The sequence below is a fragment of the Barbus barbus genome, assembly GCF_936440315.1.
Source record: "Barbus barbus genome assembly, chromosome: 7".
In the NCBI taxonomy this organism is placed as follows: domain Eukaryota; kingdom Metazoa; phylum Chordata; class Actinopteri; order Cypriniformes; family Cyprinidae; genus Barbus; species Barbus barbus.
The window spans coordinates 1,024,133-1,038,564 of NC_136735.1; the positions used below are offsets into that span (position 1 = coordinate 1,024,133).

At 41.0% G+C, this 14,432-nt stretch overlaps 1 protein-coding gene across 1 annotated transcript in view; it reads left to right on the forward strand.

The window, feature by feature from the left end:
* The window catches only part of LOC306872869 (NACHT, LRR and PYD domains-containing protein 1 homolog), a gene marked incomplete at its 3' end in the record, with an annotated part of 43,365 nt that extends 29,303 nt beyond the window's left edge, over positions 1–14,062 (forward strand). The window contains exons 8-9 of the mRNA XM_079421754.1: positions 3,717–4,293; positions 12,376–14,062. Of these exons, the coding sequence (XP_079277880.1) occupies positions 3,717–4,293; positions 12,376–13,531 (1,733 nt within the window). The remainder of the gene's footprint in view (positions 1–3,716; positions 4,294–12,375) is intronic.
* Positions 14,063–14,432: the final 370 nt, after the last annotated feature.

Consider the following 14,432-nt stretch of genomic DNA (forward strand, 5'->3'; position numbering starts at 1 on the left):
TTAAATGATCTTTTCTTTGTCCTGGGTAACGTTTATGGATTTAATGCCACAAAAAATAACCTCAAATTATTTAATTCAATAGAGACACATTTAGAGTATTTTAAATCGAAATATCTTAATTTGCTTATTCTATTGGGTGAAAACTCATTTTTTAATTTTCAGGAAAGATTTTTGTTAAGGATATGTGGTTGTAGATTAGGAGAACGGAGATGCATCAACACACTATTTCCATTTAATAGCGTTTAGACAGGACAAATATTCAAACCAAACAGTGCTTATAAAGAACCGAAAATAAAGGAGTTAACAAGCTGATTAATTAACCACAGGTGAACAGATTTAACGATGATAAACTGAAGAAAACTAATGAGGAAAACCGGAACAAAACCAAATAAGGGCAAACAGGAAACTAAACAGAAACCAAACCGTGACAATTTTGATGTGTATGTAAACTCTTTAAGAAACTCTAATAATTATATTGCATGTAAGACTCTTTCATGGTGTAAGTCTTATAAACTAACACGGTATGCTTTGGATTATTGTTTGTAACTCTCATTGTCTTTTGTTCTTTCTTTGTCTTTGTATTTGTTGTTCTGTTATTGCACAATAAAAAAAAAAAGATAACTGCTTCACGTTCATCTGGAAAACATTGTGGATTATCTCACTAGATTTATAACGTAAATAATTTATAAACCTTATTATACATCAATACAATAGAATACATCAACCTATTTCTAAATATGCCATTTATTGTACATCACAATTTCAAAATAAAGGTTTCTGAGTTTGCATGTGGCCGAATATTAAAATGTAATGGATTTAAACATTAATCTCGCTGTAAAGTGAAACGTCAGGCCGGTGACGCCCCCTGCAGGTATTTGTTATAATACATTATGTACTTCAGTTGGTTATGTTCATATTATGTATAGGCATATTACATTATGTATTTTAAAAGCGTTGTTCAATAAAACCATGCAGTTACTTGGTTTTGATATTTTATTTGAGCCAGTTATTATTGTCTCATCGTTAGTTTATATATAAATAGTAAATAGTCATAATAAAGCCTGGTTTACACTTAGACCTGTTTGTGTTACTAAAAATATCAGATTACTCAATTGTCAAAATAATCAGTAGATTACTTGATCACCAAAATAATCATTAGTTAAGCCCTAGATTAGTTAAAATATTTATTTTTGTAATTAAAAGTAGTATTAAAATATTGTCTGAAGTGTTTTGTCACACCCCTAGTGTCGATAAGCGCTGATATAGCTCATAATTTCCCAAGTTTATGATATAGCTTTCATTCTTCAGGTCAACCATATATTCACGATAAATAAATAAATAAAATCAGTTTGAATAAGGAAAGCAATAACTGCCATAATGTCCTTTCAAATGTTTAAATTGCCCGTCATTGCATGCTTTACATGTGCTGCCCCCCGGCCCACCCCTGGATAAAAGTTCAGCCTCAGGACGAGTGTTTTTTGATGATAATGTTATTATTATTAGACTAGAACACGTGGATATGTTGTCATTCTTACACTATAATACTGAACTTTGATTTCAGTGATTTGGACTGAGATGGACACTTGCTTCTTACACTCTATGTTGCACTTTACTTTTACTTGCTGTGCAGCATCTGTAATTCTGTGTGAAAGTCTCCTGAGGACAGTATATTGTCAGAGCATCACCCCAGCTTTCTGGAAGTTGTTGCTGATTTTACAGACACGTCTTTTAGGATTCATTTTCACAGCTTTTATGATTTGTCTGTCATCAACTACTGTTGTTTTCTCAGCCGATCAGGTAGTTGTTGGTTGCTGGTGGTTTCCAAACTCTTGATTTCTCCATGCCCTTTGTTTTTACTAGAGCTCTAATTGACTTCCTCTTTTCTTTTAGCATCCAAATTGCTTGCTTTTCTCTCAAAGTCAGATCCCTCATCTTCATCATGGTTTGTGTGTGTCATCATCGAATGCAAGATTCAGAATACAGAAGTAATGGATATAACTGATACGACACATTCCCTGCTTTTAATATCTGAAGAATTAATGCAACAGGACACAGCTGATCACTTAGAAAGACCTGAGAGGCAACTGCTCCAATACTTATGCTCTCATCAGATAGAGGGATGAACTCTAAAAGTGCTGAACTTCTTAGCTGATAAAACATCTGTGTTGAATCACCCAATAATAAAATGTAATTAGCAATTTTGTCTTTACTGTTCCAATACTTTTGGACTTTTTTTTATTTCTATTATTCTGTCTTTGGTTAACTTTTTCTTAAACTTTTTCTTTAACTGTGTAGCATTAAATAATTTCAGATATTTGCTAAAATAGTTGGATGAAATAAAATGTACACAAACTTTTATTTTACCAAAGAATGCATCAATATGATGGTGCTTAGAACTGCTCTCCTGTGAAGAGAAGACGCAAAATGTTGTCTTTACTTGCCATCTACAAATAATTTTCCCAATTGTAACAATTATATTTATTTTTAAATGCTCTTAAAATACTGATTAATAATGGTCAATGTAGATGATAAACATTTTGTCACAAACCTGGTTTGAACGGTCAGAAATAACTATATTTGCAGCATTGTTGTTTTCTGCAAAAGTATGGATCTATTTTGCTGCTCGCTGTGATCCTGCTTCTGTTTTTAAAATAACTGCGTCTTTAAAAGCTCTTAATGATGCTTTAGTGTCTTTATATGGAAGCGACACACACGAGAAGAGCTTGAATGAAGCGTGTTTGACTCTAAATATATATAAATATTAATGGAAAATATATATTTAAAATATATATGGAACCAAGCCGAGGTCCGGACCTAAAGTTTGCATATTTAGAGAATTATGTATTTTTGTATTTTACTTCTTGAGTAATCTATATTTCTCATGCTTTAGTTTCCTCAGTAAATCACATCTGAAAAATTATTTCATTATAGTTTTTTCTGACAGCTAGATGGTGCAGAGCATCACTGTCAAAATATGCATTTCATTTCACTTGTAGTTATTTTATTTTATGCTTACAATCTCTGAAACTATGGCTCCTTTTCTCTAAACTCTGCACAAAAACACAAAAGCTTCTTTCAGAACTGTTTTAACTCTTATAAAAACATGTTTTTCCATAGTAACTCTACACAGCATCATATAATGATCATCCATACACACAGCAATCTCCACACAGATGTGATGAATGTAAAACAGCACTATCTTGTGTGTTCAGTGTTCAGTGGAGTTTGTGTATGAGCACAAATACACTGTATATACAGTCTGTCTGCACAACTGATGAACTTTACACTTACTGAACTGAACTGAATCAACACTGAACTGACTTGAGCTCTAGAATCACACACTGGCTTGTTAGAGCTGCTTTACAGCACAATCTCAATCTGTTACTGCTTTGAAACAATCTGTACTGTAGAAAGCGTTCTAGAAATAAAGCTGACTTGACTTGTGTGCATGCTAAACCCACAACCGCTGCTTTACACAACACTAGTCTGCACTGTTTTAGGCCTGACAGGGTTTTTCACAGAGTTTTGTTTGGGCTCCAGAAGTCTAGGACCAGCACTGCTCGTGGGATCTGAATCACTAGTCGCTCTTCAACAGCTTTCACTATATTAGTGAACACATTTGTGAAGAGTGAGGACAGTTTGGACTTTAGCTGTAAACACACACAGACATCTTCACTGTTGTGTTGTTCTTGATGTTTCTCTCTTCTTGTGTTCAGATGCCTGGGATCTCACACTGGATCCAAACACAGCAAACCCTCAACTCATTCTGTCTGATCAGAACAAGAAGATCACAGGTGTGAAAGATCGTCAGCCGTATCCTGATCATCCAGAGAGATTTGATGATGTTCTTCAGGTTCTGAGTGTTGAGAGTCTGACTGGACACTGTTACTGGGAGACTGAATGGAGCGGAGATTATGTTGTTATATCAGTGTCATATAAAGGAATCAGCAGGAAAGGATGGAGAGATGACTGTGTGTTTGGATCCAATGACAAATCCTGGAGTCTGTTCTGCATTAATAACAGATTCTCTGTCTGTCACAATAAGAACTTCACTGATATACCTGCTGTCCGTTCATCCTCTAATAGAGCAGGAGTGTATGTGGACGTGTCGACCGGCTCTCTGTCCTTCTACAGCGTCTCTGACACACACACACTCACACACTTACACACATTCAACACCACATTCACTGAACCCCTCTGTGCTGGATTTGGGGTTTATCCTGGTTTCTCATTGTCTCTGTGTGATATTAAACAGCCTCCTGTGAGAATCATCAGTGATCCACACGTCAGCAGGTGAGTGAAATATACTGTGTGTCTTACTGACAGATTTAACAGACTGTGGCTAATAGTTCAGGGCTCTGTTCTTCATACATCACTGAATACGGCCCAGTTAATGTGAGACCAGATCTTCTAATTATGATAATTATTCTAGCAAATTTAGTGCTTGCATATATTTTATTTGTATATTTGCTTGGATTTACTGTTTTTGCTCCCCGGGCGCTGCAGCATGGCTGCCCACTGCTCCGGGTGTGTGTTCACGGTGTGTGTGTGTGTGCACTTGTTCACTACTCACTGCTGTGTGTGTGCACTTGGATGGGTTAAACGCAGAGCACCAATTTCGAGTATGGGTCACCATACTTGACAATACGTCACGACTTTTTTTTTTTTTTTTTTTTTACTGAAAAAAACACACATATCGATACTAGAAACCAGGGGTAGAGTCTTGATGTAGTCTAGTTATTAATATTAGTCCACATTCTGTAGATTGAGGCTTTCACACAGTAAAGCTAGCGTGTGGAGGTTGGTGGAGGTTAGCAATAGCAAGCTAGCTTCCAAAAGATCCCACCCTTCTTTCAGAGCCACGCCTCCTTCAAATAGGGGTGTGCGATCTATATCGTCTGCGATAATATCGTAATTGTTGTTTTAACGATGTGCAATTTGACATTATTGAGTATTTTGCAAAAACCATTCAAAACACCGCTACAGCGAGCATGCTTTATATTACGTGAAGTCTAGACGAGTGCGTGTGCTTTCATGGCATGATTCAGTCTATTAAAATACATTTAGAATGATCACAAATTCAAGACATGGGGGCAGAAAATGTATATATTTATACCACTTTATCAATTTCACACGAAGAGTGTCGGTTTTCTCCAAAAATGACCATAATTACAAATGTGATAATGATTTTTACAACAGTTCAATAAACAAGAAGTTAATTAAGAGACTTGTGTTTTAGACACCATATTGCCTGTTTTTGCTCTATTTCACCAACAAAAATAATTCCAAACTCAGCCACAGCACTGTTTTGTGTCTCTGAGCAACATAACGGCGTTTCGTTCCTGAATTAATCAACTCTTTAAATGATTCGGTTCAGTCGCAATGAATCACTTATTAACAGAGACTTGCTGCAACCTACTGACTATTTTGTTTTATGTTTTGAATAATTTCAAATATCAGTATTCAACGTTTTATGTTTAATATATCAAAGCATTGTTCATGCATTAGTAATTGCAGGTTAAATGCATTCATGTCAGCCCAAATGTCTTATTATTCTAATTCACTGGTTAAATGTAAGAATTTGACTCAAAAGATAATGGACACTTTTAGAAGAAAATGGCTTTATAAAGGTAAAAATGCCCATAAAATGTAAAAATCAGTTTAAACTTTATTTTAAAATTTCTATTAGTGTGAACTGACCACACAGAATATGAAGAATATCAGAAACTTTAGGAGTCAGCTATCCACAGCAATCCTTAAGTTACCAGCACAATAACACACTCACCAAAATATCGTCTAATCATCGCTATCCATAAAATCCCAGAAAATATTGAGATATTATTTCTTGTCAGTATCACACAGCCTTACCTCCAGATCACATGACCACACACAGACAGAGCCAGAGACAATTTTCACTATTAACAAATCATTAACTTCAGCTGTTGCTCCACTAAACTCATAATTAGCTGGTTCCCTTTCGAAAGCTACAATCGATGCTGCGCTGCTCAGCGCATTGGGAACGTCTTTAGTCGTGACCAGCTGTGAATATTGTGTGTAACACGTCGATAGAATTGACCCGGAGGTAATATAACCTCGGTCGATGACGTCATCGGCGCGCACCCGCAACGCGAGGCTATAAATAGATGAGCCACAGGTGCATCATCAGGTCTTTTGTCTTCAGACCATTCTGTGCATGTGTGCGTCGAAGAAACATTCTGGCAGGTTTGCAAATCTTTTTCTCTCACGTTACAACAAAGAGTTTAAAGGTGCCATAGAATGAAAAACTGTCTTTACCCTGGCATATTTAAATAATAACAGTTCTGTACATGGAAATGACATACAGTGAGCCTCAAACACCATAGTTTCCTCCTTCATATGTAAATCTCGTGATTAAAAAAGACCACTGAAAAACAGGCGAATCAGAACATAACACCGACTGTGACGCAACGGTCGGGATCACTACGCCCCCAACATTTGCATAAACCCGCCCTTGTTCTGAGCCGGCCGAACCATCAGAAGATCTGCAGGTATTGTAAATAAACAAGCGCGGACAACAGCAAAAATAACACAATAAATGTTATGTTCCAGGCCGTGCAGGGGGTGTGAAGTGCAGGGATGGGTTGGTGTCTGTATTCAGAAAGGCACAGAAAGCAAATAACGCGAGCCACTAAAGGGACATGGTTAGCTCCTTGCTAGCGGTAGCCTGTTACAGTACATAAGATTTCACTCTCAGTAAGGAGAGATGAGGATGATGGCGAATGACTTACAGATCCTGAGCACCACTGACAAGCATCTGATCTTGTGAAATGTGTGGTAAGTACTGTTGCTCCATAATGTAAACATAGTTTGTGTGATCGCATCTCTTGAAAGTGAAACTATAACGCGATCGATGGATCGTTCAAAAGCAGTTTCAATGCCTCGCATATTAATAACGGCTCCCTGATGCCCGCGTTTTATATACAGTATAATTACCCGACGATATAACTGCGAGAGAAAGTATTTAAATATATATTTTCCTCCCTGTGCTTCCTTCTTGCTGATGAGCCGTACTGTGAAACAGCCAATCAGAGCAGAGCTCAACATTGAGCAGCACTGTGAAACAGCCAATCAGAGCAGAGCTCATTATTATTCATGACCCTGCCAAATAAGCCAATAACAGACCGTTTCATTCTAGGGAGAAATCCTAGGGTTGTAAATGGACATGTAAAATCGTTTCTGGAGATTTTTTGCCCTTACCTAAGCCACATACCTTCTGTGTAGATATCAGAGAACAATTTAAAATACTGTATCAATGCATTCTATGGCACCTTTAAAGTAAAAGAAGAGAAATGAGCCAACAAATCAGTAAGCGTTGTGTTCCTCCATGCTCCCGTCCCATGTCTGAGCTGGATACACACGATTACTGTTTTGTTTGTTTGGGGGAAGAGCACGCGGTTCTGGCTATAGAGAAAGGCGGGTGCGAGCATTGTGACCAGCTCACAGTTAAGATGCTTCGCTCCCGTCTGAACTATTTCCAGTCCGCACCCGCATTACCATCGTGGGGCTCTCGTATGGATCTGCATGACGAGCAAGAGACGGGTCCGTCCTTTTCGCTTGCTGTGTCACCAGATCCTAACATCCCTTCTCGTGATCTCGAAGCACGCTCCGGTGCTTCTTCGGTTCAGGAGGGGGATGATATATCTCTTGGTTCTTCAGATCACGAGCAGCCAGCCTCTGAGCATTCCTCTCGCGGAATCGCTAGTGGTGGTTACTCGCGCGGTGGCCAGGTTACAGCCATCAGTCTCTCCCCTTTTTTCGAGGACCTCCATGATGAGCTGTCTAAGTCATGGAGTAAACCATATACTTCTCGCGTCTTTGTGCCTTCGACGTCGACTTTTTCAACTATAGTGGGTGCGAAGTCGCGGGGGTATACGGAGATGCCTCGGGTTGAAGAGACGCTCGCGAGCTATCTCTCGCCGTAAGCCGCATCTTCGATAAAGAAACCTACCCCATTAAACCTTGTCGTATAACATCATCACTAGTGGGTAAAGCTTTCCAAGCTGCAGGTCAGGCTGGTGCTGCGCTGCACACTATGGCACTGTTACAGGCATACCAGGCTGACCTGTTGAAGGATTTGAGTATGGGCAAGTACTATCGACGAGGAAGCGTTCTCTGAGCTTCGTCGAGCCACAGATCTGTCTCTCCGTGCGACCAAGCAAATGGCCCGTGCCATCGGCCGTTCAATGAGTGCTTTGGTCAGCACGGAGAGGCACCTGTGGCTGAATCTGACAGGTATTAAACAGAAAGATCGTTTGTTTCTGTTAGACTCCCCTGTTTCTCCCTCTGGTTTGTTTGGCGACTCCGTGAACACCGTAGTGGCCAGATTAAAGAGGTGAAGAAACACGAAGAAGCATTCGTTGAGTTCCTTCCTCGCCGCACTCAAGGGGAGGGGCCGTCTGCCACCCAGCCCCGCGCCGGTCCTTCAAAACCTAGGGAGGTTAAAAAGCAGAGCATGGCGGAGCGTGCTCCCCCTCGTAGAGACTGGGGACAGGCTCGCCGCGCTCAGCAACCTCCCAAGCCAGACCTCATGACTATTATTAACAAGAAGCGAAAGTCCTGATTGTCTGGCGCCCAATCTGGTGGGGGTAGTCCCCCGCGGGATGGGGCGCGTTCAAGATCTCTTCGCCCCTTCCCGCTACCCTCACAAAACCACTCCATCCCCGTCACCTCTCGTGCTTCGGGGGCCAGCGGTTTCCAGCGAAAGGTTAGATGTGCCGGGGTTTCCGGCTGTCATTCCGGACGCGGAACATCTAACATCCCCTCAGAAGGAAGTATTAAAGTTAATACCACTCTCAGAGAGTCTGGCAGCGTGGAAACTTCTGCCAGGCATTTCTGCGTGTGTATTAAGCACAGTGCAGATATTAAGCACAGTGCAAATTCAACATCACGATTGGTTCGTCACGATCGATCTGAAGGACGAATATTTTCACATAGAAATATTGCCACAACACAGGAAATTCCTGAGGTTCGCTTTCGGGGGCGAAGTGTACCAATTTCGGGTTCTTCACCCCGCACATACACAAAATGCATGGATGCAGCACTGGCTCCATTACGACTCCAGGGCATTCGCATTTTGAATTACATTGACGATTGGTTAATATTAGCACAATCGCGAGAGATGGCGCTCCAACACAGAGACATCGTGTTAGCTCATCTAGTTTCTCTAGGGTTGAGACTCAACACCAAGAAAAGTGTTCTTTCTCCTGCCCAGAGAACGACTTATCTCGGGATCGTTTGGGATTCGATCACGATGCGGGCACAACTATCTCCCGCTCGTATCGAGACCATTCGGCAGACCATGAGCAAAGTCAGGCTAGGCCAAGATCGCACTGTTCGTCAGTACCAAAAGATGTTAGGTTACATGGCTTCAGCATCCACGGTGATTCCTCTGGAGCTGTTGCACATGAGACCGTTTCAGTTGTGGCTGAAAGCCAGAGGATTTCATCCAAGAGCCAATCCTCAAAGGCAAATAAAAGTGACGTGCCGTGGGCTTCGTACACTATCTCTGTGGCTCAGACCCCGGTTCCTCGCCTTGGGTCCCACTCTAGGGGCGCCGTGTCGTTGCAGACTGCTAAAGACGGACGCCTCCCTGATGGGCTGGGGAGCGGTCTTAGATGGCCGTCCAGCTCAAGGGGAATGGGAGGGCCATCAGCTCGATTGGCACATCAATTGCCTCGAGCTGATGGCCGTATTTCTGGCTCTGAAATATTTTCTCCATCAATTGAGGGGCTGTCATGTCCTAGTGCGGGTGGACAACACAGCAGCAGTCTCTTATATAAATCACCAGGGAGGTCTGCGCTCACGATTTGGACCAAATTTTACAAAGCGGAGGTGGACCTCTTCGCCTCACTGCAGACAGCGCAATGTCCCCTCTACTTCTCTCTGAGTCACCCAGCTCCACTGGGTCTGGATGCGATGGCGCACACATGGCCCAAGATGCGCCTGTATGCGTTTCCTCCAGTTTCTCTGCTCCCGGGAGTTCTAGCCAGAGTTCGCCAACAAGGGTCTTGCCTCTTGCTGATAGGGCCACGTTGGCCGAACAGAGTGTGGTTCTCGGAGATGATATCTCTCCTCGACAGCTCGCCGTGGCGATTCCGGAGAGGAGGGACCTTCTGTCTCAGGCGAAGGGCACGATATTCCACTGGGCTTTCGCCTGCCATTATTGAGACCATTCTGAGTGCTAGAGCTTCCTCCACTAGACAAAGTTATGCCAATAAATGGGGTGTTTTTGAAAGGTGGTGTGTTTTACACAATGTAGATTCAGTCAACTGCCAGGTTGCTTCAGTTCTGGACTTCATGCAGGAGAAATTATCAACAGGCACATGCCCTGCTACTCTTAAGGTTTATGTGGCAGCTCTTTCGGCTTGCCACGCCTTGGTAGACGGGGCGCCACTCGGGAGACATCCTCTGCTCTCTTGCTTCCTTCGGGGGGGGGCAGGCGACTGAGGCCTCCAGTAAAAACCAAGATCCCTTCATGGGACTTAGCTACAGTTCTTGAAGGTCTGGTTGAAACCCCCTTTGAACCTATAGAATCAGCGTCTGATAAACTTCTGACTCTAAAAATGTTTTTTCTCATGGCAATAACTTCCTTGAAGAGAATTGGGGATATGCAGGCTCTGTCTATCTCTCCATCTTGCTTACACTTTGCCCCAGGAATGGTGAAAGTGATTTTGCATCCACATCCTGATTACCTGCCTAAGGTTCCATTTTCGGCTGTAAATCCGGTCATTCTAGAGGCCTTCTGCCCTCCACCGTTCACAACGCCGGAACAGGAGAAATCTCATAGACTGTGTCCGGTCCGTGCTCTTCAGGCTTACATCCACCGCACTAGCCAGTGGCGTAAGTCAGAGCAACTGTTCGTCTGTTATGGTGGTAGTAGCAGAGGAGCAGCTGCCACCAAGCAGATCATGTCTCATTGGGTCAGGGATGCTATTGCTCTTGCTTATGAGGCGCGCGGTCAAGCTTCACCTATAGGTCTTAGGGCTCACTCCACCAGGGGGGGTCGCCTCCTCTAGTGCTTTGGCAAGGGGTGCCCCCTTACAACAGGTTTGTGATGCGGCAGGTTGGTCCTCTCCGCACACATTCATAAGATTTTATAGTTTGGATGTTCATGCCACTCCGGGCTCTCATGTCCTTGAGTCAACATCACAAACTAATGTCTGAGGCCTTCTTGCGTTCTTGTGGGCACACCTGCACAACCGTGGGGTCCAGACATTTCCAAGCACGGCGGCGTGGGTATTCTCGTTCCCAATGCGCTGAGCAGCGCAGCATCGATTGTAGCTTTCGAAAGGGAAAGTTTCCGGTTACTTGACTGTCAGGGATGTAGAATATGGTCATGCAGAATATGTGCTTTATGCAGGAAGTACTAATAATAATATTTGGTCGCTATACTAAAGTGTTCCCATATAGATCACTTTACTAATTGATTGCTCTCAGGCTGTGAAGAGACCAGTGTAACACAGTTACTGTAAAAATCTGTATCAGCTACTGATTGAATTAAATTTTTCTAATCAGAGGGTTTTTTAAACAGAGCTTGCAGTCTAACCCAGAATTCAGGAGTTCATTGATTATAACTCAGTGATGATTGAATAATGTTTGACTTGTCCAACGCTGATTTATAACTTATTGTTAGAGAATATAGAGTTTGTGTAGGTTAAATATTGCCTGCATTAAACACAACTTCTTGTCACAATGGCAACAATGAATGGATTAAATATATATATATATATATATATATATATATATATATATATATATATATATATATATATATATATATATATACTGACCTTTTCTTACCCATCTTTACACTATATTTGTATATAAACTATAGTACTAAAATGCATGATTGTTTCTGAATGTGTTTGTTATTAGTGATGAAAACACACACACTTTTTCAGTATTTCTTCTGTTGTGTTATTAATGATGGACGTCACAGGTGTAATTTATACTAGCTAGCTTCCCTTTCTCTGTGAAACTCCGTCACAAAAATATGACTTTAATATGTTTTAATGTGGTTTTAGATCAGTTGAATATATACAGAGTTCTACAGAGTCTTCTGACGGTGAATTTTACACAAAGGCAGAAGTTGTTAGGTGTGTCAATTGTGACGTTTTATTTTTCCTTTTTAGCTGTAGCTGTAGTTGTTTTTAGACAGTTTGTGTGTTGATGAGAAGTGTTTGCTTTCTTTCATCACCGAGGACCAGAATCATATTCTTTCAGTTTGTTCTTTATAAAGTCACCGGCCAACTGCCAAATTGCTTTTATTAGTTAATTAATTAATGTTGTACCCTGTTTGTGTGTCAGACAATCATCTCTCTTTCATTCTGTCTTCAGGTCCTGTAAGCTCAGATCTTCTGGGCTCAGTATTGAGTCTCTGCTGAAGTGTCAGTCTTGTGTTCATATAGCAGATCCAGATCAGTGGGTTCAGATTGAGCCGTCGGTCTGTACAGATGAAGGAGGGTCAAAGTTCAGGGTCAGCACTCCACCAGGCCGTTACGAGTGTGTCAGGACCAGGATGAGATGGGTCTGTGATTGTGATGTCACTCTTCAGTATCAAACTGTAGACGGTCAGTTCCTCAACGCAGAGCTGGAGAGACTGCAGAGCAACCGAATCGCTCCAGTGATGGACGTGACGGTGATCTCAGGGACACTGGAGGAAGTTCATCTGCCACATTACATCTGTTTAGGAGAGTCTGAAGCTTCCCTCGGAGATGCTGTGAAAGTCCTCAGCGTAGAAGATGAGGGAATAACTGTAGAACCAGTTCAGCTGACACGATTCCATGCCAAGATACTCCAACCATCCTTCTCTATTAAAACATTAATTATAAGCTGGATACTGGGATGGAACGAACACTGCAACCTTCTTCTCTACATGCGCTCTAGAGCTCCTCTCATTCTACATGTCTACTTTTTTCCATTTGATGATGGTGCGAAAGAAAAAGTTAAGAAGGAGGAAGAGTCAAATATTTTGATCCCACATCCCAGACCTGACAGACCGTTCCGGATGAAAACACCTCACGTTCTTGATGTTCCTGGTGCCTCTGTCCATCCTAAAGAAGGGATCACACTCAGAAGAGAAACTGACCCAAACTTCTTCAAGATCAAGACACGTCTGGAGAACGATTTTCAAATGACTCTTATCAGAGAGGAGGACAAGAAGATTGTCTGGACTGCGATAATTGAGAAAGAAGAACTTGATGAGATTCATCCACAGAGAGGCGAGTCACGTCTGAAGAGTGAGGCAGATAAAGCAAGATATTTTGATGAACACTGGTCAGATCTCATTCAGAGAGTTAAAAATGTTAAGATCATTGCAGATAAACTTCTTCAGCAAAAACTGATTCATAAGGAACAATATTCAGAAATCACTCAGAGTTTAACCAGTCAGGACGGCATGAGAAAGATCTGTGACATTATAAGTAATCACAATGATGCTGTGAAAGCTAAACTCATCTCAATTCTTCAGGAAGAGAAGCTTTTACACATTTAAACATTGGTCTGCTTCTACATTCAGAGCTCAAGGAGCATCTTTTAAACTCTTTCAAAACAGCAGACTCAGACTGAAAGTTATCCTCTAGATACAAAAAAAAGACTGTTTATCAAAATATACTTGGTCAGATTCATCCACAGAGAAAAAATATAAGTCTTTTAAAATATTAAGTGATAGAAACATTACAAATAAATCTATTTTTATATGTCTAAGCAAATGCAAGAATTTTATTTATATTTGTCTAATTGTGTATTTCATGCTTGTTCATGCTTTTATACATCAGCAACTCACCAACATTTTGGATTTTTAGTTTCATTTTCAGTTTAGTTGTTTTACAACATCAAGTTAATCTAAATAATGAAATGAAAATGAGAAATGTTGCCTTGGGAACTGGCTGAATTTTTATGTATTATTTTTTATTTTATATATATTTTATTTCTAGTAACAAAACGTTTAATGCTTTCAATTTTAGGCTTAGTTAACTATAACAACAATTATTAATGTTGTATTCTGTTCAGTCTAATAAATGTTAACTTTACTTTGTTGTTTAAGAATTTAACCATTTTGATGTTTCTCACATTATGTCTTTAAGCCTGCATTGCTTCTGTCACTTCCACACAGACTGGAAAACTGCGTAGGACCTTCTGGGACAGTCCTCAAATTCATTCTTAGAAGAAATCATTTATGATAAAAAAAATTATGAAAAAAACAAAACAATGTCATTGATGTCCACTTATAAGGCGGGCGCACTAACAAGGAGGCTAAAGATGGTAGCCACTCACTGCAGAACAAAGATCCAGGGGGTGGGGTTGGATCCACATCTAGAGGGTGGAGACGGGAAGGTTTGGGGATCAGGGGGGTGGAGACGGGTAGGTTCAGGTGTATGTAAGGTGGCAGGAGT